Source organism: Kryptolebias marmoratus, linkage group LG15 (genome assembly GCF_001649575.2).
Source record: "Kryptolebias marmoratus isolate JLee-2015 linkage group LG15, ASM164957v2, whole genome shotgun sequence".
Taxonomy (NCBI): Eukaryota; Metazoa; Chordata; class Actinopteri; order Cyprinodontiformes; family Rivulidae; genus Kryptolebias; species Kryptolebias marmoratus.
Genome location: NC_051444.1, coordinates 14,613,057 through 14,637,075, shown reverse-complemented (window position 1 = coordinate 14,637,075; position 24,019 = coordinate 14,613,057). Strand labels below are relative to the sequence as shown.

Genomic DNA, 24,019 nt, shown 5'->3' with positions numbered 1-24,019 from the left:
CCCCGCCTCCTCCCACGCATCGATTGCAGTGCAGCCTGTCTGAACCAGATCAACACCTACCTTCAACCTGTCATGCTTCCACTTTGCGTTAAAGCCTCCACGTGTCCGTACGTGTGTGAATGTGAGCGTGCCTAACTCCGTGCTATGTGAATCGTGTGCCTGCTGACAACTTGTGTACAAACCTTTTGGGTTTGCAACTTTTGTTTCCTCCTCTTACGCTCTAAAAGGTTAGTTGAAAAAATAACATTTTACTCAGTAAATCATAGGAAAACTTTTTTCCCCCCTTTGCTTTACCTTCTGTTTATTTTGTCCAAACCAGCACTATTTTTTTACACCGGGTAACAGAAAGATGAAGCCGATTTGCTAAAAGTATCATAAACTCAGTCTTATGAGACCGCCTAATGCACGTCTTATGATTTGCGAAGTTCAGCGTTTTAATGAGCAAGAGAATTGACATGAGCAATCTGAAAGTGACTTTAGCGAGCATGACCGCTGCATCTAAAAAGCCAAACCCGTATATCGGCTTTGACTGCATCGCTGCTGTGTGCTATGCAACTATGAACTGCAGTCATTGAAAGCTAAATGATAGAAGTGTGTGCCTCTGGAAAACGTTCCTGATAAATGTGATGGTACAAAAAAATAAATGAATAAACCTCTCCAGCAGGAGGAGAGGTAATCAGCAGATGGTTAGAGGTGCAGTGAGTGAGCAGGCAGACTGTGCTGTCATTGGATCAGAATGTTATGAGGGCATCTCTTAGTGCTTTATAGAGGAGTGGGTCTGTTGTCAAACTGAACCTGTGTTTTCTTGAGAATAGATACCCTAAGAGGGGATGTAAATTTCAGATGAACCATATGTATCTCGTGTGCTCCGCGTTGCGAATGTTCACTGTTCGGCAGGTCAGATATTGACAGTAGAGGCTCGCTGTTTGGTTCCTGCTGCTGATGACGCGACTAAAAGGAGAGAGCCTGTGTATGATGGCAGCGATGCCGAGAGAGAGAGGCCTTTTAGCTTTGTGAGGAACTGGAGAGATGTAGGTCGGGAGAAAGGGGGAGACGGAAAGGAAAGGGTGTTCTGTCAGGAGGGAGGAATTTGCTGTAGTCAGCAGAACCACTCTTGACATCCTTGTATTTCTATTATGAAAATCTGAATGAGCCCTTCTACTCCCTGAGAAGTGTCTTAAAGCCTGTGTGTGTGTGTGTGCGTGGGAACACACAGTCTGGGCTTTGTGAGTGATTGCACGTGTGTGTGTGTGTGTGTGAGCTCCGGTGTAAAACTCCATCGTCCATTGACTCGCCCGGGTGTATCTCGTTTATTGCTTTACTGTGGTAAAGTGGCATGTATGAGTTTTCTTTGTGTACCTTCTCATGCCATGTGTATGCACTACTATAACACATCTCTGTAAAGTCCCTCATGGCCAAATGTATATACTGAATGTATTGTACGGGGACGTAGAGGCATCATGGTGCAAAATAAATAAAGTTGGGTTTTATGAGTTTAACGTGTGGTTTAATATTTTCAATTTTTTTTTTTTTTTTCCTGTCCATTCACCCAAATCCAGCACAACAAAGTGAACACATCGTTGTTTAGAAGGAGAGAAGCCCCCCTTCTAATATCTCCACCATCACCAGTTACCATGGTGAAGCCCTTCAATCCGTAGGGAAGAAGGACCATTGTTTGAGTCAAGGACGGAACACCGGAGCCATTATCAAGCCAATACTTCAGCTCTTGTTGTTCTCTATTGATCCGTTTTGTAGCCGTGTCCTGTACTCCAGTCCTGTAAAGAAAACAAACAAATAAAAAAAAACAGATTTTCAGTGATGTTGATGCACTGTGGGAGTCATGCTGCATTTAAGATCATTACTCAGATGTGGAAGCTCTCCTTTTTCTCAGGTGCAGCTAATTTTTGCAGCTCTTTGCTTTCAGAATCCAGTTATTCAAGTTCATTTCCTCCATCAGTGTGTTCCTTTCACATAGGTCCAAAGTATGATCAACCTGTTGGAGATTTTATTTTATTTTATTTTTCAAATGTGCTTTATAGAACTAAGCATCACATGCTTTCAGAATGTCAGTTTGCAAACTTTTAACGTTACAACAATGAAAGATTTTGATTTTTCTGCAGTTTTCACAATTTTCCTTTAGTGTGAAGTTTGCGGTCACGTGGTCTCTCCTATTTGCCTTTCTGCCAGCCGGCAAGTAGTTGCCAACATTTTGAAATCACTAAAAGTTTATTGAAGATTTTCTAAAGACAGTTTGAGGGGGGGGGGGAACCAACAAAAAGTGTACATTTTTAGAGAAACCTATACTCCGTATTGGATTTGTCTTTTTTCTATGTGTTGAAAAACCTTTCAGCTAATGCAACAATCAAATATGTAGTTATATTTATTTATTTTATCAAATATTACAGTAGAACAGGTAAAACTAGCACAAAATGTTAGCCATCACTACAAGCCCACTTCATGCTCAGGGTTCAGCGCTCATTACCACTGAAGATAATCCGAACGGTAAAAAAACTGCAATATGATGGTTAAAAACGTTGTGCATTTTGGCCAAGCAGCAGCTAGAGGTATGAAAGGAGCATATGCAGGGGGCTGATGAGAGGAAACGGGGAACCTGTACAGCCCCTCCACTTGTGAGATTGTTGGCAGAAGCTGTAACGCTCAAACATCAAGGTTTGGCTTTTACAGTAAGTGCAGATTTTTCAGCTCAATTGACAACGAGCAGCACTGGACATGTTTATGTTCTGATCATGAGAGAAGACAAACGTGTTACTAAATGTGTTTATATGTTTTAAAAAAAAAACAAGAAAGAAAATCACTCCTCTTTAAACCCCCTGAGTTCTAAGTGCAGGGATTTTTATTTTTTGCCTCTCGCTCTGCTGCAGCTCGGCTTCTCTTCCAGGGAGCACCTGGGATGAAATGCATCAAAGAAGCTTTTGTGGACAAAAGGGAGTGTTGTGGAAAAAAAGAGGAAAAAAAAGAAGGAGGAAGAATAAAAAGCGTGGCTTGAAAGCAATGAATGGGCAACATGGGTATAAAATGGCCTTGGATCCAACATAAGCTCATTTCATATTCCGCTCAGTCACGCCCCGGCAGAAAGCAATCTCAGGTAACAGACCTTATGTTAATAACACATGAGTTGCCTCCTTTCAGAAAGACAAAAGCGCACGGAGGCCATTATGCTAACCCAATCCTTTCCTCCTGCCTTGGGATGTTTGAGGAATTCATCTGCAGAGACGAGTGTTGGTATTGTTTTGCACGGCTGTGAAGGCTCGATTAGACAAGCTTCTCCAGCATCTCAACAGGCCCCGCTCTGATGAGCGCCTTTGCCCTAATATATTGCAGGTAATGCCACGAAACAGGACCCTGCTCATTATCTAAAATCCCAGGTGCTGGGGGAGTAATTGGGCAGAATTGTGTCTGTTTCAGAGCTCCGGCTTTGGTTCATTTGGGAGGTCTCACTCTCTCTCGTTTATGCGATCACTCAGAGGTGGCTTTGTTTTTTTTTTTTTTTTCAATTACGCATCCTGATGTGTAAAGTGTTTTGGAATAAGAAGTCAAAACATATTATTCTGAATGAAGAAAGCAGCTAAAATTCTTCAGTCTGCTCAAACATAAAGCAATCTTTGACCAGCTATAGCTAATTCTTTATTTCCCCCATCAACAAACTACAATATTTATCTGATATTTTCATGTTCTCAGCATCTATTCTTATCCACTTCTACATGTAAAATGTATATATAAATTGTTGTCCTGCCAAGCAAGAAGCATCTCCATCGCTACCAATGTAGAGAAGCGTGCTCATTAAATGCTTTTCGTCTCGCCATTACCAGCATATTTTACGTGCTGCTCTGAAAACAATGGTTGACCGGCACAAACCGCACCTCAGAGTTTTGCACATCTATTAGATCAGATGGAATCAGAAGTACTTTCACAGATGAAAACAAAAGGGAGTGTGAAAGCATCTTCGCTGTGATACGTGGACAACTTTACTTCCAGCAGCAAAAGCAAATACGCAACAAACTATTGCCTGTGTTCATCGGTGCATCTGCTTTCAAAAGCTCAGTCGTGAAATCATTAGAAGTCCACGTTGCTGCTCCTCCTTAGCTGCCGAAGCCATTCTCTCAGCGAGCAACCGCAAGCATCTCTTCTTTAATTTGCTTGAAAGCCAGTGGCACTTTTTACTCACCACTGTTCTGCCGACCCACTGATGCGGTTTCTGTCAGCACAATGGCAATGCTTTATTTTTTAAAGCCCCCTTGGAGGCAGTTGGAGGTGGAAATTGCTCGCAGGTGCGCACTATAAAATGGTAACAAGGACAGACGGACACAAAGCGCTGTTTGGGTGCTGTGTTCGTGAAAGGCCAATCCGCTGATTGAGCTGTCACATTCACAGATGCGGCAATAAAACTAAGCAGGGCAATTACTGTAGATGGAAGGGGGGGGGGGAGCGCAATATGTCCTCCCCTAAAATGCCCTGATGGGAGATGATGAGACTAAGCAAATGTATCTGTCTGTAATAAGGCTGGGGGGTGAAAAAAGAAGCTAATGGGTGCAATGTTCTGATGAGCAGAGCTACATCTCAGTGGATGGTAATAAAGCTGTCAGCAAATCTGTGTGACTTCCTCTTCTTTTTTTGTTTTTTCTCTGTCTCAGGCTGTGTAATCATAGTGCTCTCTTTGAAATATTAAAGCACAGCACTACTATTAAAAAGCACTTATCGACAATTTTTTTAACAGAGGGCAGCTCAAGAACAGGATTTGAAAAAAAATTTATATAATAAAAAAATAAAAAAATCCACAACCTGTAAGTATCATGTTGATGGTAAAAATTGTCATTTCTCTCTTTAAATAACTACATTGCCATCTGGTGGACAGATTGAGAAACTACACGGTTAACCTGAGAATAACCTCCTGCTGCCCAGTTTTAAAACTGAGGCCTTGTGGGTCATTTTTTTATAACAGCACATTAGATTTAAGACAAACATCGACAAAGACTTTTATGTTGGAGGTGGTGGTGGGGGTTCAGAAGCCCATTGTTGCTTTAACAGTTGAAATTACAAGAAACAATATTCATCCATCCATCCATCCATTGTCTTCCGCTTATCCGGGGTCGGGTCGCGGGGGCAGCAGCCTAAGCAGGGAGACCCAGACTTCCCTCTCCCCAGCCACTTGGGCCAGCTCCTCCGGGGGAATCCCAAGGCGTTCCCAGGCCAGCCGAGAAACATAGTCCCTCCAGCGTGTCCTGGGCCTTCCCCTGGGCCTCCTCCCGGTTGGACGTGCTCGGAACACCTCACCAGGGAGGTGTTCAGGAGGCATCCTCACCAGATGCCCGAGCCACCTCAACTGGCTCCTCTCGACGTGGAGGAGCAGCGGCTCTACTCTGAGTCCCTCCCGGATGACCGAGCTTCTCACCCTATCTCTAAGGGAGATGGTGAACAATATTCATCTAAGGCATAAAACATAAAAACCTTTCAAATGAAAGTGAAGGAGCATCTAAGCTCTGAGTTGAATTTTGGAGCTAAAACAAACAAAAAACTACAACAATCCTTACTGTTTTAGGTTTATCTTTTAATACTAGAGCCACTCATAGCACTGATTGTTCTCAGTTACAAAGAAAATGACTGGAACCTCTGTATTCAGCAGGTGATGTAGACAACAGCTTTAATAAGTTGTGACAATAATAAAAATCTGAGCTGTGGAGCTCAGCTGAAACTGTTTGGATATTAAACTGTAAAGAAGGGAGCAGATTAGACACTGTTTTTCCTGCCCTCTCCTTCATAACGGGCTTTGTCCTTCGGGGGTTTGGTCCTAGAGACCTGGGCCTCCAGCAAATATGAGCTCGAGGGCAGCCTGGATGTCACCATCTGTGGCCTGCAGCGCCCTCAGCATCAGCTCTTCATCCTGGATCCCCATGTCTCTGAGCTGCTGCAGCTGAGACTGCCAACGGCCCTGGCAAATACAAAAAGTCATTCAAAAAAAAAATAAAAAAAACAGATAATCATTTGTCCAAACACCACCTGGTTACCAATATGCATACGACTGTCCCCGCCAGGCACTGAACACACACTGCGGGCTTCAGTCGGTTAGCTCACCTGGAGAGCAGACATGTTGGTGGCCTGCAGAGCTTGCTGTAGAGCCTGGCTGAAGAGATCATTACTGACTGGTGTGCCAGCTGGCATGGGGGCTGAACCACTGGAGGGATCCACCTTCATCAAAGATAAAAGAAAAGAAAAAGGAAAGTAGCGAGTTTGGCTAAACCTTACAGCAAGGAGTCGTGTTTTTTGTTGTTTTTTTTATTCAAATAAACATAATTCTCTCAATAAAAACCTTCACCACCCCAGTTTTCAGTGTTCTACCAGTGCTCTCACCTGACTCGATGTTGTCGGAGTCACGGCGCTACTGTCGGGTGTGCTGGCGAGGGCCAGGGCAGTTGCTAGCTCACTTTGCGTTATGGGTCGAGGGCCCGTTGCCCCGCTGTGGCCCAGCGACATTGGCCGAATTCCTGCTGAGAGTCCGCCTCGGTTAGAAGGACCCGCTGGGCTCCCCTGTTAGAAACGTTTCAAGTACGCCAGATAATTAGGATCGCCGGCGACACAGTTTTTTTTCAGTGAACGATGTCTGACGCTTGGTGTGAACTTACAGACTGGAAATCCTCCTCATCGTCTGATATGCCTTCAAACATAAAGCCTCCTGCCAAAACAACGGATCAAAAGAATGTTCGGCACTTACAACTAATGGTTGGTCCTTCTGTGAATTCAGCCTGCTTTCGGTGAACTACGTCCCCCAGTCTTACCTGGCATGTCGCTGTAGGAGCTGGCGGACACGTTGCGAGAAGAGCTGGCACTGGACTGAGCGGGCATGCTGCCTGCCACCGAGTGCAGGACCAAGATGATGGCATTGACCAGGGCCGGGTGTGAACCGATTAATCTTTTAGGCAGATGGGAAGAGGGAAAAAAAAAAATCACTGTCTGAGCGTAAATTGCACTGTTATCGTACGTTATTTGTCACGTGAGCTGAAAACAATAAAAATAAAAATAAAAAATGCACTCACACGTCTAGCATGTTGGGGTCTGTGAACTGCACAAACAGGTCTTTATCTTGGAGCACTCCTGTGGGTTGTGTTTTCGATGGAAATGTTAAAATTTGCATATTTGTACAGTTAAATAAAATATATAACGGGATAAAGGGATCCCAGCAGGGTCTCACCTAAGGCTATTGGGTCTGATCTGAGTCCGGGTGTAGCTACGATGATCTGATCCAGAGACTCTTTGTTTGTCAGCATCTTATAAACCTATAAATTGGGGGGGAAAAGAGGCGGTGAATGCTGGCGAGCAGCAGGAGGGTTTCCACTAAATAAACAAATGTTGTTTTTGTTTTTAAATCACTCAAGTGTCTGTATGCCACAGAAATCTATTGAGCTTTATTAGCTGAAGCCGCTCATGTTGCAAAATAATCTCTGACCAGCCTTTAGCTGTCCGGGGTCCTGTTCACTCGTGACACTGAAAAGCATCAAGGGCGATATAATTAGAAGCAAACATCTGTGGACACAGGTCCAACGGGAGGAGAGGAACCCAATCACGCGAGCCAAATGGTGTCCAAGCCAAGAACAGGCATCCGAATGTTACAGATCAGACGAGTCTCACAAATCGCCACGGACACATTAACAAGTCAGTCAGGACACATTTGATACTTTTAAACAGTGAAACAAAGAAGAAAAAAAAACAGAGTAAAAAAAAACAGATCACCTTGATCGATGATGTTATGTGATTTTACTGCTGAGTTCTGATAGTTTTTTAAAATATTGTTAAAGGGACGCAGTCACTGAAAGCTTCTGGATTTGATGCAAATCCACAAGATAATTTAGATTCCTTAATTAAAAGATGACCAATCAATAATTTTACTGTAAAGGTAGGCACAACTGAAAAGCATAACCCAGTAAAATCCTCTGGTTTTAAATAACAAGAAGCACAACTTAAAGCTTTTTTAACAATAGCAAATAACAAAAAACTGCGTAACAGAATTTAACCAAAAAATAAACAAGGAAAAAAAATCCATCTGAGTGGTTTCCTGTATGTTTGAAACCAACTGTTTTCAGCATCATCAGCTACTAGAGCTGCTCTGTAAAGAAAATGACAGATTGAGGTTTTTAATGTTGTTCTGTTACAAATAAATCTAATTTTACTGGTTAAACTGCCTTCTGACAGCAGACACCTTCTATGGGGATAAATAAATTGTGGAGGCTCCTGATATTTCTCTGCATTTCCACTTCAAGACCCGGACTGAAGGACTGGGCAGGTCTGCATGGCATAACAACACCTTTAGTTACTACTGAGACATTTTGAAAACATAAAGTCAGACAAAGAACTGTTTACATGAATAAAGTTTGATGATGCAGCCTCCTCTGGTATCTGCTCTGTTAGCACAATATCTGTTATATGTCCAACTATAAACACTACATTAAACAATTTCCAACATTTTATGGTTTTACGGTCTGTTTTGTGTACAATTTTGTGTTATTTAATTGGTATTTGGTCAGTTGTTTACATTCTTATTCATCTCGTCCTCTTCCACCAGCCTGAGCCTCTGAGACAAACCGATGCTCTCACGTCTGATCTGCTGGTAAAACAACGGAAACCGTCCTCCGTCTCATCTGAAGCTACCACTCGATGCCAACAACAAACAGCTGCTGCACTCTCTCTCTTGTTCACGGTGTGGAAAGTATGCGTGTGCCAGAAATAGACAGTAAATGATCCCATCCATCCATCCATTTATTTATTTTTTTCTGGGTCGCGGGGGAGCTGGTGCCCTCCTCCAGCAGCCACTGTGCGAGAGGCGGGGAGCACCTGGTTTTGTTAATTATGCTGCTTGATTGAAATGCAGATGAACCAAAGCATAGATGTTCGTTACTGGTCTACAGCTCGGACCTAACAGTGCACACAGCTTTTATTCTAACCTCACTGTAAATTTTTTTCACTACGAGAGGCTGGAACAGGAGCGAGAGCTTTGGCATGCAAAGAATCTTCTCTTGGACAGACATTAATTTGTTTTGCAGGGATTTTGCAGATTCCTCTGGTGTTCTGCATTACTGCAGAACATTATGCACACAAGTAAACTCCAAATGTGTACACATTAGCTGCAATTCTATGCCAAAATGAAACTCTGAGTAAAGGGCAGATAGTTACACCCCCAAAACTGCACTGGTCAGGAAGCAGTACTTTTGAGAATAAGGCTAAAATAACAAACATTGGTTGGCTTGTAAATACAACATTCAAACTTAGCATACTTTAAAAAGCAAGCGAGAGACAAGCAGAGTGAGCTGTGGAGGTAACTTCAGAGTTTATCTGTAACTAGCTTTTTCCACTCACATAAACAGCAGCCCTGAAGGTGTTTAGGAATGCTCAGATATTTCCACAGATTGCCAAATTGTTAGGATAGAGCAAAATTAGATGGAGAGTCATCATGCTCCTTAATTTTGACTAAAACAATCAAAAGATAAGGTCAAAATATGTTAGCTAACGTGGTGTGAGTATGGGTTCAGTTACTCACTGAGTCTCTGTAGGCCGAGTTGAGGGAATGAAGAGCAGCATGAAACACCCTGAACTCCCTGGCTGCAGTCGCTCTGTTTACAGGTTCTATGAAGGAAAACACACACAGGCTTTCAGAGTTCGCCTTTCTGTGTCACTCAACATACAGCTGAATCGTTTTCAGTATTTAAGTGAAACACGAGAAGTCGCAGACCTGGACTGTTCTCTGGCTCTGGCCACGTTTTTTTGAGAACATGTAAAGTGGATCCTGGCTGAACCCCACAGGCATCTAGCGTAAGGTCATCCTTGAGTTTCCGGCCGCAGTGAACCAACTCTGAAGAAAGCACACAGACACAAACAGGACACGTAAGGGATAATTTACACAAGTACTGTGTTTGCTATGATGAAAGACAGCAGAACGGTGCGATGCACCAGAGCTAGAGAAAAAAAAAATCTCTCATTAACAGTTTATTTCTATTGTTGAGAGACCTATGAGTTCAGGGTCTGGGACAGAGTCTGGGAGCTGAGCTGCTACGAGCTGTTTCAAAGTGGCCACTCTGTATCCTCCAGGGGGGACATCTCCAGGCATCATCTCTGGGAAGTGGAAGGTGGATTTAGGATGATCCACCAGCTTCAGAGAAAGGTGCCAATGTGAGGAGGTCATCTCTACCTGTGACTTAGAAGGAAAAAATAATAATCTCAGCATTGTTTGACAGATATTAACAGTAAAAGCTCAAGTCAAATTTCATGATCAGCATTATTCTGACACTTGGGTCCTTATTGGGTCCAAGTAAAGGGTTGAATTAGTGTATATGTAGCTTAACAACGTAACATAAATCAGAAAGGACCCAGGACACGGCGCTACTAATAGATTTAAATACGCTGTTTCGGAGGATTTTGACGCTAGTTCCATTGGTAACAGTTCATCTCGCTAGCTTCCTAGCGTTTGCTAAAGAAATAAACGTTTCGCTTTTAAACGTGAAGATTTCATAAGGTGCAGTTGATTAGGATTCTGTGAATATATTTTTAAATAGCATAAAAAACAGATACAACAAATTAAAGCCGGTAATACTCCGGACTAATACTCCGGAGTCGGGAGCACACTCACCGTATTTATTGTTGACAGTCAATTCACTTCCGGGTTTTGGTCACATGGTCTATGGTGCGTTTAAGTCCTCTAATCGAGCAAAGGATATTTCACCTCCCTGCTGACTTTTTTAGGATTTTTTTGTTTTTTCTATATTATTATTATTATTATTATTATTATTATTATTATTATTATTATTATTATTATTATTATGTTGTTGTTGTTGTTGTTGTTGTAAATACAAGCCGGGTTTAAAGACAAGCAGAGACAATCATCTAACCAAAAGATACCTGTCAGAAAGAGCTGCTGCATAATAATAATAATATTTATGACTTTAAAAAGGGACAATGAAAAAAAAGAAAAAAAGAAAAACGTAGATTGTATTAAAAAGTAAGTACAATGTTTAAAACATATGTGACATATGGCAATAACTGATGTAAATGTTAACATAAACTGAGAAATGAGCACTCAAATGTTACTACAAGAGCGTTTTCATTATTATTCATCCATTTATTACTATCAACATCGCCAAACTTAATATGGGGATCCTTAAAAAAATGCTATTTTGTGCATTTGCATAGATAAAATCCTCCTTTATAAAACACACTTCAAACTGGTTACAAATTCTGAGAAATCTTATATGTTTTTACAATTACTTCTGGTGAAATCTTGTATTAGGAAATCAGAGAAACGCTGGTGTTTGTTGCTCAAAATCCACGTCGAAATGAAATGTATGTCACACGTATTATTATGTAGTGTATAGTGTTATACCTCGTGGGCACGAAACCTTTAATTTTGTTTTAAATTATATGAAGATTTGGGCTTATTTAGACGCCCCCGTGTGTTCAGTAAACAGTTAACCCGTGTGGGGCTCGAACTCGGTTCCGTGGAGCCTCCGTATGACATCACTGCTGGACAAAGCAACAAGGAGTGGTTTCTTTGACGAGGGGCGCCCCCACCCCCCTCCAAAAAATCAATGAAATAACCCAAACACTCAGAGCAAGGCGTCTCCTTTTAGTTTCACAAGGAGTCAAATCAAAGTGTGTGGCTTCTAACAGAGCTTTTTTGTTGTTATTGTTGTTGTTGCTGCGAGAGGAATGAACCGCTGTAGGAAATAACACCGCCTTGGACACGCGACAGAGGAGCGTCACCGCCGCTGGACTGTCGGTGAGTTTTTAACTTTCATTCCGACCGAATGAAAAAACGCGAAGAGAAAAGCTGCAGGCGTCAACTCGAGCGTAGGCGTGAAGGGGGAGAAATGGACTGAAAACTTTGGTTATTTGGGATAAAAGGGAAAAAAATGAAGAAAGAAAAACAAAGAACAGCTGTGGAGGAGCGTAAACTCAGAGAATGTAGGGGTAAACAGCGTTGTTCGCTGGCTCTGAAAATCACACCGTGTTGAGTTTTGCCACTTTGAAAACAACCCAGGCCCGTTATAGGCTACACGTAGGGTTTACATTTCCAGAGATGGAGCTAAGAAGCTAACGCGACAACTCAAGGAAACAGCGCCCCCATTCGACCAAAAAAATAATATATATATAAATATCGACATTCCGCCCTACTTTAAACGGCTTCATTACAAAAGTTGTGCTTTCTGCGTCACGAGCAGCCAAATCGAAAAGGCTAAATCTCCCACCCGAGCCGATACGGAACAGGAAGTAAAAGCCACGTCTACCCACCGCCTTAACGACGCCGAGCTTTAATTAATGTAATTAGTAACACCTGCGCTAATTACCGCCGCGGAGCGAACCGTTCAGCGCGCCGCTTTTAGCTCGCGTCGGGCAGCCACGAGATTGATAATTAGGTTAATAAAAGCGCTAGCTAAACTTCCAGTGGCTTTAATGAAAAAAAAAAAAAAAAGTAAAACTTTTATGCAGCTCCTCAGACATAAAACTTCCTCGAAGTTTATGGGGCTCGTCATCTCAGTTTGATGAACTAATGTACAATTTAATTAGGTAATATATTAAATGACCTGACTAAAAGGAACCCCAGTCAGTCTTAAGAGGAATCATTAAATTTTTGGTTACTGCTGCTGTCTGAATTGAAACGGCGGCCCCATCCTCACCGGGCCAGTGGATTTGATTGTGAAGAAGATAGGCGTGCGCCAATAAGACATCTGAGCCCAAAAGGTTAGAGCTAGACTTTATCATTTCCAAAAAAAAAAAAAAAAAAAAGAGAGGAATGCTGTTGCTTTAAACCTTAATGATGTGTGCAACTTCAAAAAAAAAAAATCATTTGTCTCCTCTTTGACCTCGGTAAAACGTTTAATAGTCCATAGCGTGACAAAATGAAATACACGGGTGGTTATGGCTCATAAGCTCATAGAAATAATCCAGATCACCACAGAGTCTTTCAGGGACTTCTTCTCTCCATTACTGGTCTTCAAATGACAGAATTATGAGCCAGGAATCATTTAGAGCTCTAAATAAGACGATAAGCATGTTTTGATCCATTAGTTTACTTACTCAACAAATTGTATTCACTTAAAAGCTGCTTTTCCCCCCAATGATTGTTTTTACATATGCTTTAAGTTGTTAGTTGTGAATTGGGTCAACTTGTTTTAATCTCTGACACTGAAGTGAGTCATAAACTGAAGGGGTTTAAAAAAAAAAAAAAAAAGAAAAGAAAAGAAAAGGCTTGCATTCTGGCACGGGGTCAGTAAACTTCTTGAGTCATTCAGTGAAAAACTCCCCTCTGTCGGCTTCCTGGTGTCTCGGCAGCCTGAGTCAGACTGTGGTTTGTACTGTTGGCACATTTCCCCCTCACGCCGTCGTCAGGAATATATTTAGGGACAGAACGGTTAAGATGCCCAACTGTTTTTTGGGTTGTTTTTTTTTTTGTCGTCATTGAATATTTATTCCATCTTTTAAAGCTGCTCAGTCAGGAAATTACTTATTCTTTTTTTTTGTTTGTTTTCCTCAGAGGTTAGACATCTAGGGAGTTTCTTGCCTTTTTTTTTTTTTTGTCCTATTTTTGCACGTCTTTAGGAGAAGTGGTGAATAGAGCTGCGTTGGAAGCTGCGTCGAACCCAAACCGCCTGCCCACATCCTCTCTGCTGAAGCCTTAATAAACGGAGACGGGTGGAAAAAAAGCTCAGATTGAGCCATGAGATGGAGCTACAGAGCCGAAGCAGTTCACAGCACCAAACCCCACCAGCTGATCAGCTGAACCTGGACTGTGTGGTGCAAATCTAATTTGACTTTCTCAGTTTGTGCTGAGATTTTCAGCTGTTTGAATGTGCAAAACAATGTACATTTTAGATTCGTAGCTTTTTGCTTTGATACTTTGAATTTATTGTTGTAAAGAAGTTGCCTGTGAAAGCTCAGTGCAACAAGGTTTTATTTTATTTTCACTTTTCTGCCATCTTGCATACAAAGTGATGCTATTCAGCAGCAAAGTGTTGTTAGACTATTGGATTCAGTTATCTCAGGACAACAGTTATTTTATTTTCCTGGCTTCAGTATCATCCGAGATACAAATTCAAGTTTTTATTCTCGGATATTCCGAGACAAATAATGACCTCTACCAATCTAGCCAAGATAAATATCTCATAAACATGGAATCCATTGGAGGGTGGAAGACAGAAAAGATGGTTTTGTCTGTCCCTGCTCTTTTCTCAAGTAGCATTTTTTTTCTCCTGGAAACCCGAGAGAACATCTCGCCTCTTTCCAGTCAACTTGGCAAGCCAGGTTTTTTTTATTTATTTATTTATTTTAGTTTTTTAGTTTTTTTTTATGTCTCACAGCCCTCTCCTGATGAAAAGAGAAGAGCCCCTGAGCAAGTCAGAAAAAAAACAAAACTGAAGCAGTCACTTTCAGATAAATTTGTTTGGTAGAAAAAGAAGACAATTTGAGGCTGCTCAAACTTTACCCAGCCGAGGACAGGAATGCTCCGTCGTGTTAATTACCCTCTGGTCCACACATCGTCTCATGGTTCTATCCTTGTTATTGTAAATGCTCGTTCTTCTGAGATGTCATTTGTTTTGTTTTTGTTTTTTTTTTCTCCCCCCCCTCCCACAGATCTGTGTGTGTAGACGCCGCTGCTCGAATCCACCTTGAAGCACCATGCTGTCCCTCCTGCTGCTGCCTGCGATGCTGGCCATCCGAGTAATGGGTGGGTGTCGCCTCTGCACGCGGTCTGCCATTAGATCAGAGTCACCGCAGTGGGAAATAATGCTGCTTGTTAGACATTATACCCCGCAGAGCCTTGCAGTCATCTCACTTCAAAGGCTTCAACAGTTCAAATGAGGCTACTCCCAGGTCCAACGTGACTGTAGTTTAAAAGTCCTAAACCTCCCCGTTTAAGCTCTACAGGTCTACAGAGAGCGTCTTTTCTATTGTTACATATGTCAGAGCGAAGTGCCATTTTTCACAGAAATTCCTTGGAGTTTTGCCTTCACCGAGTTCTGAATCTACGACACAGGGATGTATATTTTTTGTGTTAGTATTTTCTTTACAATTCAGCTTGCAAAACACAATAGCTTTGACCTTTTCCAAAGAGGTGCTGTGGGGAGTGCTTGAGGCCTGAATGAGGCCCTCGATGAGAAAACGCTGGAAGTGCAGTTTTTCTGCTGCGACTCGGGGAGCGCAGCGAGGAAATCATCCCCTCATATTTATAACTCGGAGAAGTGGTTGTGGCGCTGGTTGATGTTGCAACTGAGAATTCATGGCTCACGCACTCAAAAGTTTTACTTCAGCGGAAGAGTGCGCCGAAAAGAACTTGTGTCATCATAAAAAGGAAACAAATAGCCCGTGGGCTGGTTTGATAGCATCTCATGACACAGTAAATAAAAAAAGAAATTGAGCATGTCAACACAGGGACGAAAAACGCATATTTTTTAACACCCAGCTTTTTCCCTGGTGTGCGGCTGACACATAATGCTAATAAAAATGTCACAGTATGGCCCCGGGAAGAAGTAGAAAATTAGCTCTTAAAGTTTAAAAGCATGATATGAAAACACTGACATGCTTTGGCAAACATGCAAAGTCAAAAACAACTTTAATTTTTTCGTTCTTTCTTTTTAAATACAAATTTTTTTGGGGGAAAACTATTTTTATTCTCCGGTTCAGCTGGCACAACTTCCTATTGGCCATCAGTTGCACATATCAGTCCTGACTCAGTGGACCTAAGTGTCTTCAGTGGTTCATTAGGGACCTATTCTCTCGCAGCACAAATGGGCTTGCGGCCTGCTCATTACTTGCTGTCTGGCATCCTCTGCCTAACTCGCTCGCCTCACCACGGGGGAAGATGGGGAGGAGGCGCTGTGGACTGATGGAGCTCTTTAACTCACAGGTAATGGGCTATTGTAGCTCGCACAATGATTCACTTTCTCTCTGCTAACTGGAGCACTAAGTGAATTAGTGGGAGTCTTGTTTGATACTATAGACTTCCTCTGTTACACGACATAATGATACAAAAACATCTGTATCGGGGAGCGTTTTAAATTAAATATAAGTTAATGTGGCGAAAGCTTCAAAGGTATTTTTAGGCGCATTTCAAAATAACACAGATTGAGTCATTTATCTTTAAGCTGTGTTAACAAACCTTTCGAATCCAGTGGGCTGTGGTTAACATTAAAAAAGTTAGATTCTGTCTTTTTTTTATTATTTAACTAGTAATTCTAACAGTAATTGTCTAGATGACCAGTTATAAGCCACTTAGATTACCGTACCTATATTTGGGAGATAATTGCATAATTAGATTTTTTTTTTTCTTTTCAAATTTAGTTTTTCTGTATTTTTATTACTTTTCCATTCTGTTTTATGATATAACCACATTTTTTCATCTTAAAAATACTAAAAACAAACAGCAAAACAGTAATTTAGTTTCATGGAAAAGCTGGTGTAATGGTAAGTGCTTAAAGGTCTACTTGACAGTCATTCATACATAAACACTCACCTTCCAGTTTGTTTTGTCAGTAAAATAAAGTGCCTCGCATGTATCTCACGAGAGAAACCGTACTTCCTTTTGTAGAATAAAAGTTCTTCACACATGAGCCTTAATTGAACCTTATATCACATGAGCATTGCTTACTTTACATTAGACTTGTGTCATATTTGACTTGCTTCACCAGTGACACTATCCAGGACGCTGTAATCTTCTGTCTGTTGTTTTGCAGCCTTCATAGCTTTTTAAGCATCGGTACACTGACTTTGCTGGAGGCTACTGTCATGTTCTGGCAACGCTTCACCTAAATAGGTGTAGCGATATCACATTTTTTTTTTTTTTTTTTTAACAAATGTCTAATTCCACACACACACAGCTACAGAGTCTTTGATAAATGTACAACTCACATCTGTTGTTGATGATGTTTGCATGTGGAAGAGTTTGTTCATTCTGGCTCGCTTCTTTTCTTCTGGTTTGGGGGTGACTCTAGTCGTTAGCGGCTGCCATTTATTTGTTAAATTCTGTAATTCTGTCTTTGTTTTTAGCATCCCATAAACCATCGGGCCTCACAGTTTAGTCTCCCAGTTCTCAAGGTCCTTTACTGGAATCTGAAATAATCCTTGCATTCAGTTGAGCCTTTGCTCGGTAACTGCAGCAAGTACCAACATCAACTGATTAGAAATCCATTTGTTGTCAGTACTAGTACTTTTGGAATGAAAATGACAAGTCAACACATGACCACATTTACTGCAGTAATGTTTTCTCTTTATAAATCAGGTTATAGATTATAAATTATAGACACTCTTTGTGTGCATTGGGTAATTAATAACGTCGTAGTACAAAATAGGCAGCAAATTATCGTGCTCGTCTGACATTTACTCTTCTTTTTTTTTTACGTCATACGGGTAAATCCCAACAGCAGCAATATTCTGGATGTATCTTTTCCTCGCACATTGGTCAGGAGTGAGTAAATACCTGGATTTAGTCATCGTCTCGTGCTTACCTACCAATGTGGGGAAAATCTTGCGTTGCGCTCTTCCAAACAAGATTTGTGGGAACATATTCTCAGTGGAACCTTCCCCAGCTGTTATTCACACAGTACTGCACAGAGGTGTGTACATACAGTGCTGTTATATGGTTTTTGTTTAAATACACTGTTTCAAAACATATTGATTAGTTTGCTATGCAGACCCCCAGGGGGGTCTGACCTCTGACCTCTCTCGCCCCTTTTAATCGCCGAAGCCTGCTGTCATCAAACGCATACATTATTTTAGTTTTGAGTGTCAGCAAAATGCACAGACTGCCGTTGTGTGTACAGTAATGAGTGAGCCACAGCAGTGAACTGAGTAAAGTAATATTTTGGCTCGCATCAGCACAACACACGGCAGTGTCAGCCAGTGGCAGAGCTAACAGGAGGCTGTCTAGCTAATTGCTTGTTGTTGTCATGGTGTATGCTCAGTTAGCACAGCCACAAAGCTGCCAGAGAGCTCCGTGTGCAGCTCTTAGTACCAAAACAATGAAAGACAATAGTATTCATGCAAATGTGAAAAGGAAAACCTGACCCAATGATGGCAGCTGTAAGGTAATTGAAATTAACTAGCATAATTGGAGAGATTGCATCTAGTGTAGTAGTCAGTAGACACACATTATTGTAGGGCCCTGGAGCGTGAAAATAGCCCACTCATGCCTTCATCTCTGGTGTACTTTTTAAAGGTCTGCTAACTACGAATGCCCTCTCCCTGCCCTCTTTTCTCTTCACAGCAATTGATTCTGCAGAGAGGGGACACTTTAGCCTGTGCAGATATTCAATTTAGGGTTATTACCCCGTATCAGTGATGTTCTTGCTAATTTGATTGTGTCCAGTAAAGTATCCTTTAAAAACAATCGAGGACAGGCTCAACAAAGATTGGTTTCGTTGTAGTGCATACATAATGAGCCGTCTCTGTTGGCTTACCTCTGTCTCGCTGGTTTCCAGCTCTGCCTTTTCTCACCACTCACTCATTGAAGCAAATTGCATTACCCAACAAGCACCTCATGATTATTTCAACAAGTCCTAAAATTGCTGTCTTTCGGGGATCGTTAAAAAATTGATACGGGCGGTATGCTGTGATTGCAGTCCTGGAGGGGGGAAGAGGGGCCTGCAGCCATATGTTGATCTCTCCGTGTCTAGTGGGCTGTGATGAACGTGCTGAACTTGATGCTGATCTGTGCTTGGAAAGCATCAGAGCATCAGGCTCGCTGCTGCAACATTCCAGCAGCAACCAGCCACATGTAAATCCCTGCGTGCCGGACGATGTGACAGCAACACAATGATGGGGCTGTCAGGTGGAGGGGGTTCCATCATTGAGGCAATATATTAAATTATGCCTGCCTTGAAACACTCACAGTGCAGGAAAATGGACGTGAACCTGTGAAAGAGTTAAAAAAAATTGCAATGGAGTAAAGTGTAAAACACATTACTTATTTAATAGAAAGAAAAAAACAAATGTTTCTAGTAATTTACAGCCAGCAGCATGACAGCCATGTGAGCACACCCTCACACCAAGAGAGATTTTAGAATCTCCAGTTCCCCAAATAAGCATGTTTTTGGACTGTTGGTGAAAACCCACACGTGCACAAATAGAACATGCAAACTCCACACAGAAAGGCCCCAGCTGAGATTCAAACCAGCGACTCTTCTTCTGAAAGGACAGTGCCGATAACCACAACACCAGTGTGCAGCTTAGTCTAAAAAGTTTTTTTTTTTTGATAATCTCATTTTATAAATATACAGACAAATGATGGTTTGCAGACTCCGCCTATTCAACGAGCTGCAGATTTATGTTAATGTGCTGATGTTGTCACCCACATATTTCAGTCATTTTACTGCAGCAACAGAGTTCCCATACTGCTACTTAAAAAAATGAAATAAAATAATGCAGTATTTTTCACAAGCTTCTCAAAACAGACAATTTTATGCATCGTGTCTCGGATTTTATTACTCTGACTTGTTTTAAGTCTATACAATAGCATTGGGAGGTGTTTTTTAATGTTTTGTTTATTGCTATTTCCCCTTAGAAATCCGAAAGTGAGATGTTTCCAAAGTAATTAGTGTTATCAACCTTGTCTGGTTAGTTTTTCACCTCTGAAGAAGGTAATCCAATTTCTGGAACAAACAGATACTGAACATAGTTCTGTGCTTTGTTACGTTTATTTCAGAAAGTGAAGAAAGGTTTTAAAACACTGTGACACCTTTTATGTGGAGACATCTTTCTGTAAATTGGTACACGGTGCAAACACACCAGCTGTTATTGCCAGACTTGTTTTGTCTTTGACTCACTTTTGTCCACTCACAACTGTTGGGAATTATTTAGTATTTTGAGATATTTGAAAAATGTCTTGCAAACAACATATTTAAGATTTATCCATAGACTTGTGTTTCAGGTCAGGCAACATTGTAATCTGATTGTTTCCTTTGTCAAAGTAATGCCTTTAACGTCCTCTGGATTTGAAAACAACATTCCCACCTGATTGTTGAGATGACGCTTTAATTTCTTAAAGTGGGCCGAGGAAGAACAGGTTTCTGGACCTTTAGTTCTTCTCTTATTTTCCACACCTCCCCATAACCGCTGATTCTCAACGGGTTTTTAGACAGCACACGTTTAAAGGTAGACATGCTCAAAAATATTTGTACAGTGGTCTCTTGCTTTACACTTTTCAGTTGTCATCGTTTTCATTATTTACTGCGCAGAAGAACTACTGGTGTTCCAAAATCTGGAGACCACCATCAGCTGCAGTGGACTTTTCCAGACAGATCTGAACAGAACTATGGAGTAGTTCGCCGAGTAAAAACGTACATTTGCGCACGCAACAAATAATTTTAATTATGAACAGGCTGTCGTTTTTAGAAATTCGTTGAACTCAGCTGAGGACTGACTCCATGACTGTGCTGCTATGTTTGGGTGCTCCAGTGTTCATCAGCTTCCTTTTCAGCCTCCAGCTCCTAAAAGACTCTGTTCATCAAGCTTGTATGCCAGAGGCTTGCCTTTATCAGCCCACTTTTCTCCAGCAGACACTAGGATTTGAATTTCAGAGTCCATTACCAGGGTATTGACAGGATAGAAGACAGTTTATATCCACAAAGACCGAAAGACAGAAGTAGTAGCTGTAAAAAGAAAAAAAACAAAACAAACAGAATAATACTGAGTATCTTTGTGATTCATGAGCCATCACCTGCATCTCACGCCATGATGGGTTATCCAGAGCGAAAATGGAAGAGATTATTCTCGATGCCTGTTGTTGAGCATTACTCTTTTATACTGTACAAAGCTCACTTCTCCCACCCATACTGACCTTCTTCCTCCACGAGAAAAGCACTGTTTTAGACTAAAAAAAAATCATTCACATTTCTCATTTTAATCCAAATAAAACCAAGCACACTCCCTCAATGTTCTCCAGATGCTTCCTTTTCCTCCCTTTCTAATGTTAGCATTATAAAGCATCTGCTCCGGACAACTTGAAATAAAAAAAAATAGTTTTTCCCTTCAGACTTATAAAGGCATTGGATATAAGAATTACCAGTATGAAAGGGCAGTCGTATCTTTTGAGTAAGCTCCTTTGATGGTTAGCTGGTGAAGTATGTCCAGAATGACAATATGTTGATCTGCAATTCACCCGTTGAACAGATGGGGGCAGTGTTGTAAAGGCGTTGTTCTCCCTGCTCGTCTTCTTGACTCACACCTCCTTTTATTTCAGTCTGTTACCAGTTCACATTGCATATTCATGTACTTTGCTTTGTCAATATAGCCCTTATAATTTGCCCTCCAATGCTAATGTTTGATTTTCTTTATGAATAAAATCATGATAATGTTTTCCCTCTGTGTTGTACGTTTTAATAGAGCTTCACATTTTTGATGTATGTGGCGACTTTAATGACCAAAAAGCTTCAATAGCTGTGTCAACGACTTCGCTCGATATTTGTTATTAAACTGTTCGAATTATTACCTTATAAAGCGAGACTGGAGGGTAATCTCTGCGTGGTTGAATGTTATTAAAGTTGACGTCATATTGGGATTGAATTGCACAATAAAAGATGTATGCATGTTAGCGGTTATAGAACATTCCGGCTGAATAAATCAGCGGACTGTGAAAATGATCTGTGCGTATAATGCTATTTGGAGCAGTGTGCTGCGGTTGCCTGGGACCCATGTGCTTGTGTGTCAAGGACAGCGCGCGGACCTGGGGCACCTGTGTATGTGGCTGTTGCTGGTTGTGATTATGGGAACCTCCCTGCTCCAGAGCAGCTTTGTAACAGCGTCTCCATTGTAGTGTCAGGGTACCTCATGTCCAATCCCTCAGACAGCGTGATGCTGTGGAGCTGTCAGCAGTCATACAAGTGTGGAATATCAATGTGTTCTCTGGCCTTTGGGAGTCTGTTTCTGCATGAATTTGTGTGTATGTGATGGTGAGTGGGCGTCTTAAGTAAAATTTTGTTTGCATATCCTTGATACTCAGGTGGTTGATACTTTATGTATCAGTGATTTTATATATATGATCGTTTTTCTTTTTTTTCTTATCACAGTGAGAGTAAAATATTGATCTTGTATCAAAAAATGTTAATTGTTTTTCAGTGGAACACTTTCTGTAAATGTTCAAGTCTTCTTTGCTGTCAAGTAAATAAATGACAAAGCAAAAAGAACAACTTTCACTTAAATATCTTGTTTGACTTACTGTGTACAAAGCTGAAGCCACCAATCGAGGTAAAATGTAGATGGGAGTAGCCAGTCCTGTGGTGATCTACTAATAACGTACAGATTTGTGTACAGTTGCAATCATTTTTTTTCCCCCCAGTAATGACCACTGCAGTGAATAGGAAGAAGGCCTAATTAGCATGGGGTTGCAAACGAGCAAACCTCATAATAATAATAACACAAGTCCGCATTGGTTCTTATTAATTTGACAAGCATAATACACAAGAAGCATAAAGGTGAGGCCCTGTTTTCCTCACTTGATATTATTTGAATGGGATTTTTGGAGTTTGAGCTGCTAATAAATTCATAGTATTGCAAATTTTTAACTGATTTTCAGGCCTACAATACTTTCCCTTATGTGTCATTGCTTGCTTTAACTGACTTTTAAATGATCCTAGCCTATCCTTGAGACAGAGGAGATAACAAGAAGAAAACATTTTGAACTTAGTCACCCATCCATTTTTCCACACTCCATCTCTGAAGTTCTGATCATTTTGGGAAACCCACTATGACCTGAAACTTTGCTTGAATTTTTATAAAAGCCTCCTGCCCACTTTGGGAACTTTGGACAAATCTGTATTCTTCTTCTTCTTTTTGTTTAGTTTACTCAGGGCCAGGAAGAGCCCAGGTAGAAGTGAGGACTGTGTGACCTCAGCTTAGGGAGTCACAGTGCAAAGGTACCTGAAGACAAAGAACAAAGAAAGAAGGGATGTAAAGAGTTTTGGTGCAGTTTGAAGTGTAGAGAAACTCTTTGTTTTTGTGCATAACCTTATTCTCATGTTGTCTGCTCAGTACCTCATGGGGTTGTTCATAAAATTGTAAATACTGACAATAAATAATAATAAACATGTTTAATCACCACAGTCCTTTTACATTTGAAATGAATTACCACAAATCTATAAAATGTCTCCCTTCAGTCCTGTGTGCTTTGTTTCAGTGCTGCGTTCTGCTCCCAACACCAGCTGCAGCCGCATCAGACGAGATGCTTAAGACAGTTTTCACACTGCTAGATTAGTTTAAATTTGGCATCAAACCACATCTTTGTGGACCAGGAATATAACTCTAGGAGGCTAGATTTGAAAAGAAATGCATTTATAGAAATGTGCAACTAATATATTTGTGCATTATCACAATTACTAACTGCACAACAAACTATTTTATACAAGATTAGTTTAAAAGTCGCATATAGAAAATAGCTGTGCATACTTGTTATTTGCTGGTGCTGTGGTTTGGAAGTGTTTGCGTGCCTTTGCAATGCTGCTGATGAAACACTTAATTTGAGAGTTTTGCCCTCATGATAAGAAAAACAATTATGTTTCTGTTAATAAAACATACTTAGTAAATTAGTGGTATATATTACAGGCTTTGTTAAAGTCCCAGGATGTCAAACGGCCACACCAGGGTTCTGGAACCAACCGAGTGAAAGAGAAACACAGTCATCATTTATGGTACTTAAGGCACCTGTTAAGTGTGTTTGTTCAAAAGCTTGAACTCCTGTCTTTGAAAAGGGTCTTGCTTTATGTAGTGGCCACAGCTGTTCGGTTTATTCAAACATTTGAATCTTTTGGGTTTTAAGCCTCTCGCACAGTGACAGCTGGAGATGGGCACCAGCTCCCCGTGACCCGGAAAGTGGGTAAAGAAAATGGATGGATGGATGCGTTTTAAGCCATTTATTTATAAATGCACAGTAAACACCTCAAGTTTAAAATTATTTAATTGAAACAAACACAGCTGTAAGCGTCTGATTGTCACTGACTCTAGTTACACAAAAAAATGTAATAATCTAAAAACTGCA

General features: G+C 41.0%; 2 protein-coding genes across 5 annotated transcripts in view; one reads left to right on the top strand and one right to left on the bottom strand.

The window, feature by feature from the left end:
• Positions 1–5,545: 5,545 nt before the first annotated feature.
• On the bottom strand, positions 5,546–10,681 carry ubl7b (ubiquitin-like 7b (bone marrow stromal cell-derived)). Of its 2 annotated transcripts, none has more exons than XM_017423593.2 (11): positions 10,631–10,681; positions 10,012–10,192; positions 9,737–9,856; positions 9,545–9,630; positions 7,205–7,289; positions 7,050–7,107; positions 6,792–6,925; positions 6,639–6,688; positions 6,367–6,543; positions 6,091–6,204; positions 5,546–5,947 (listed from the first exon to the last, which is right to left on the bottom strand). In XM_017423593.2, the coding sequence occupies exons 2-11, from the start codon at positions 10,184–10,186 to the stop codon at positions 5,807–5,809; spliced, it is 1,140 nt and encodes a 379-aa protein (XP_017279082.1). In that variant the 5' UTR covers positions 10,187–10,192; positions 10,631–10,681; the 3' UTR covers positions 5,546–5,806. The 2 variants fall into 2 exon arrangements, with proteins under 2 accessions (XP_017279082.1, XP_017279083.1); XM_017423594.2 differs by having other exon boundaries at positions 10,012–10,198; positions 10,631–10,670.
• Positions 10,682–11,514: 833 nt separating this feature from the next.
• The window catches only part of cd276 (CD276 molecule), a 63,077-nt gene continuing 50,572 nt past the window's right edge, over positions 11,515–24,019 (top strand). Inside the window, exons 1-2 of one of the 3 annotated variants that reach the window (XM_025007537.2) lie at positions 11,515–11,776; positions 14,629–14,722. In XM_025007537.2, the coding sequence (XP_024863305.1) occupies positions 14,674–14,722 (49 nt within the window). In that variant the 5' untranslated portion in view covers positions 11,515–11,776; positions 14,629–14,673. Of the gene's footprint in view, positions 11,777–12,484; positions 12,739–14,628; positions 14,723–24,019 lie in introns of those variants that run through there. The other 2 variants (XM_017423577.3, XM_025007536.2) reach the window with 2 other exon arrangements.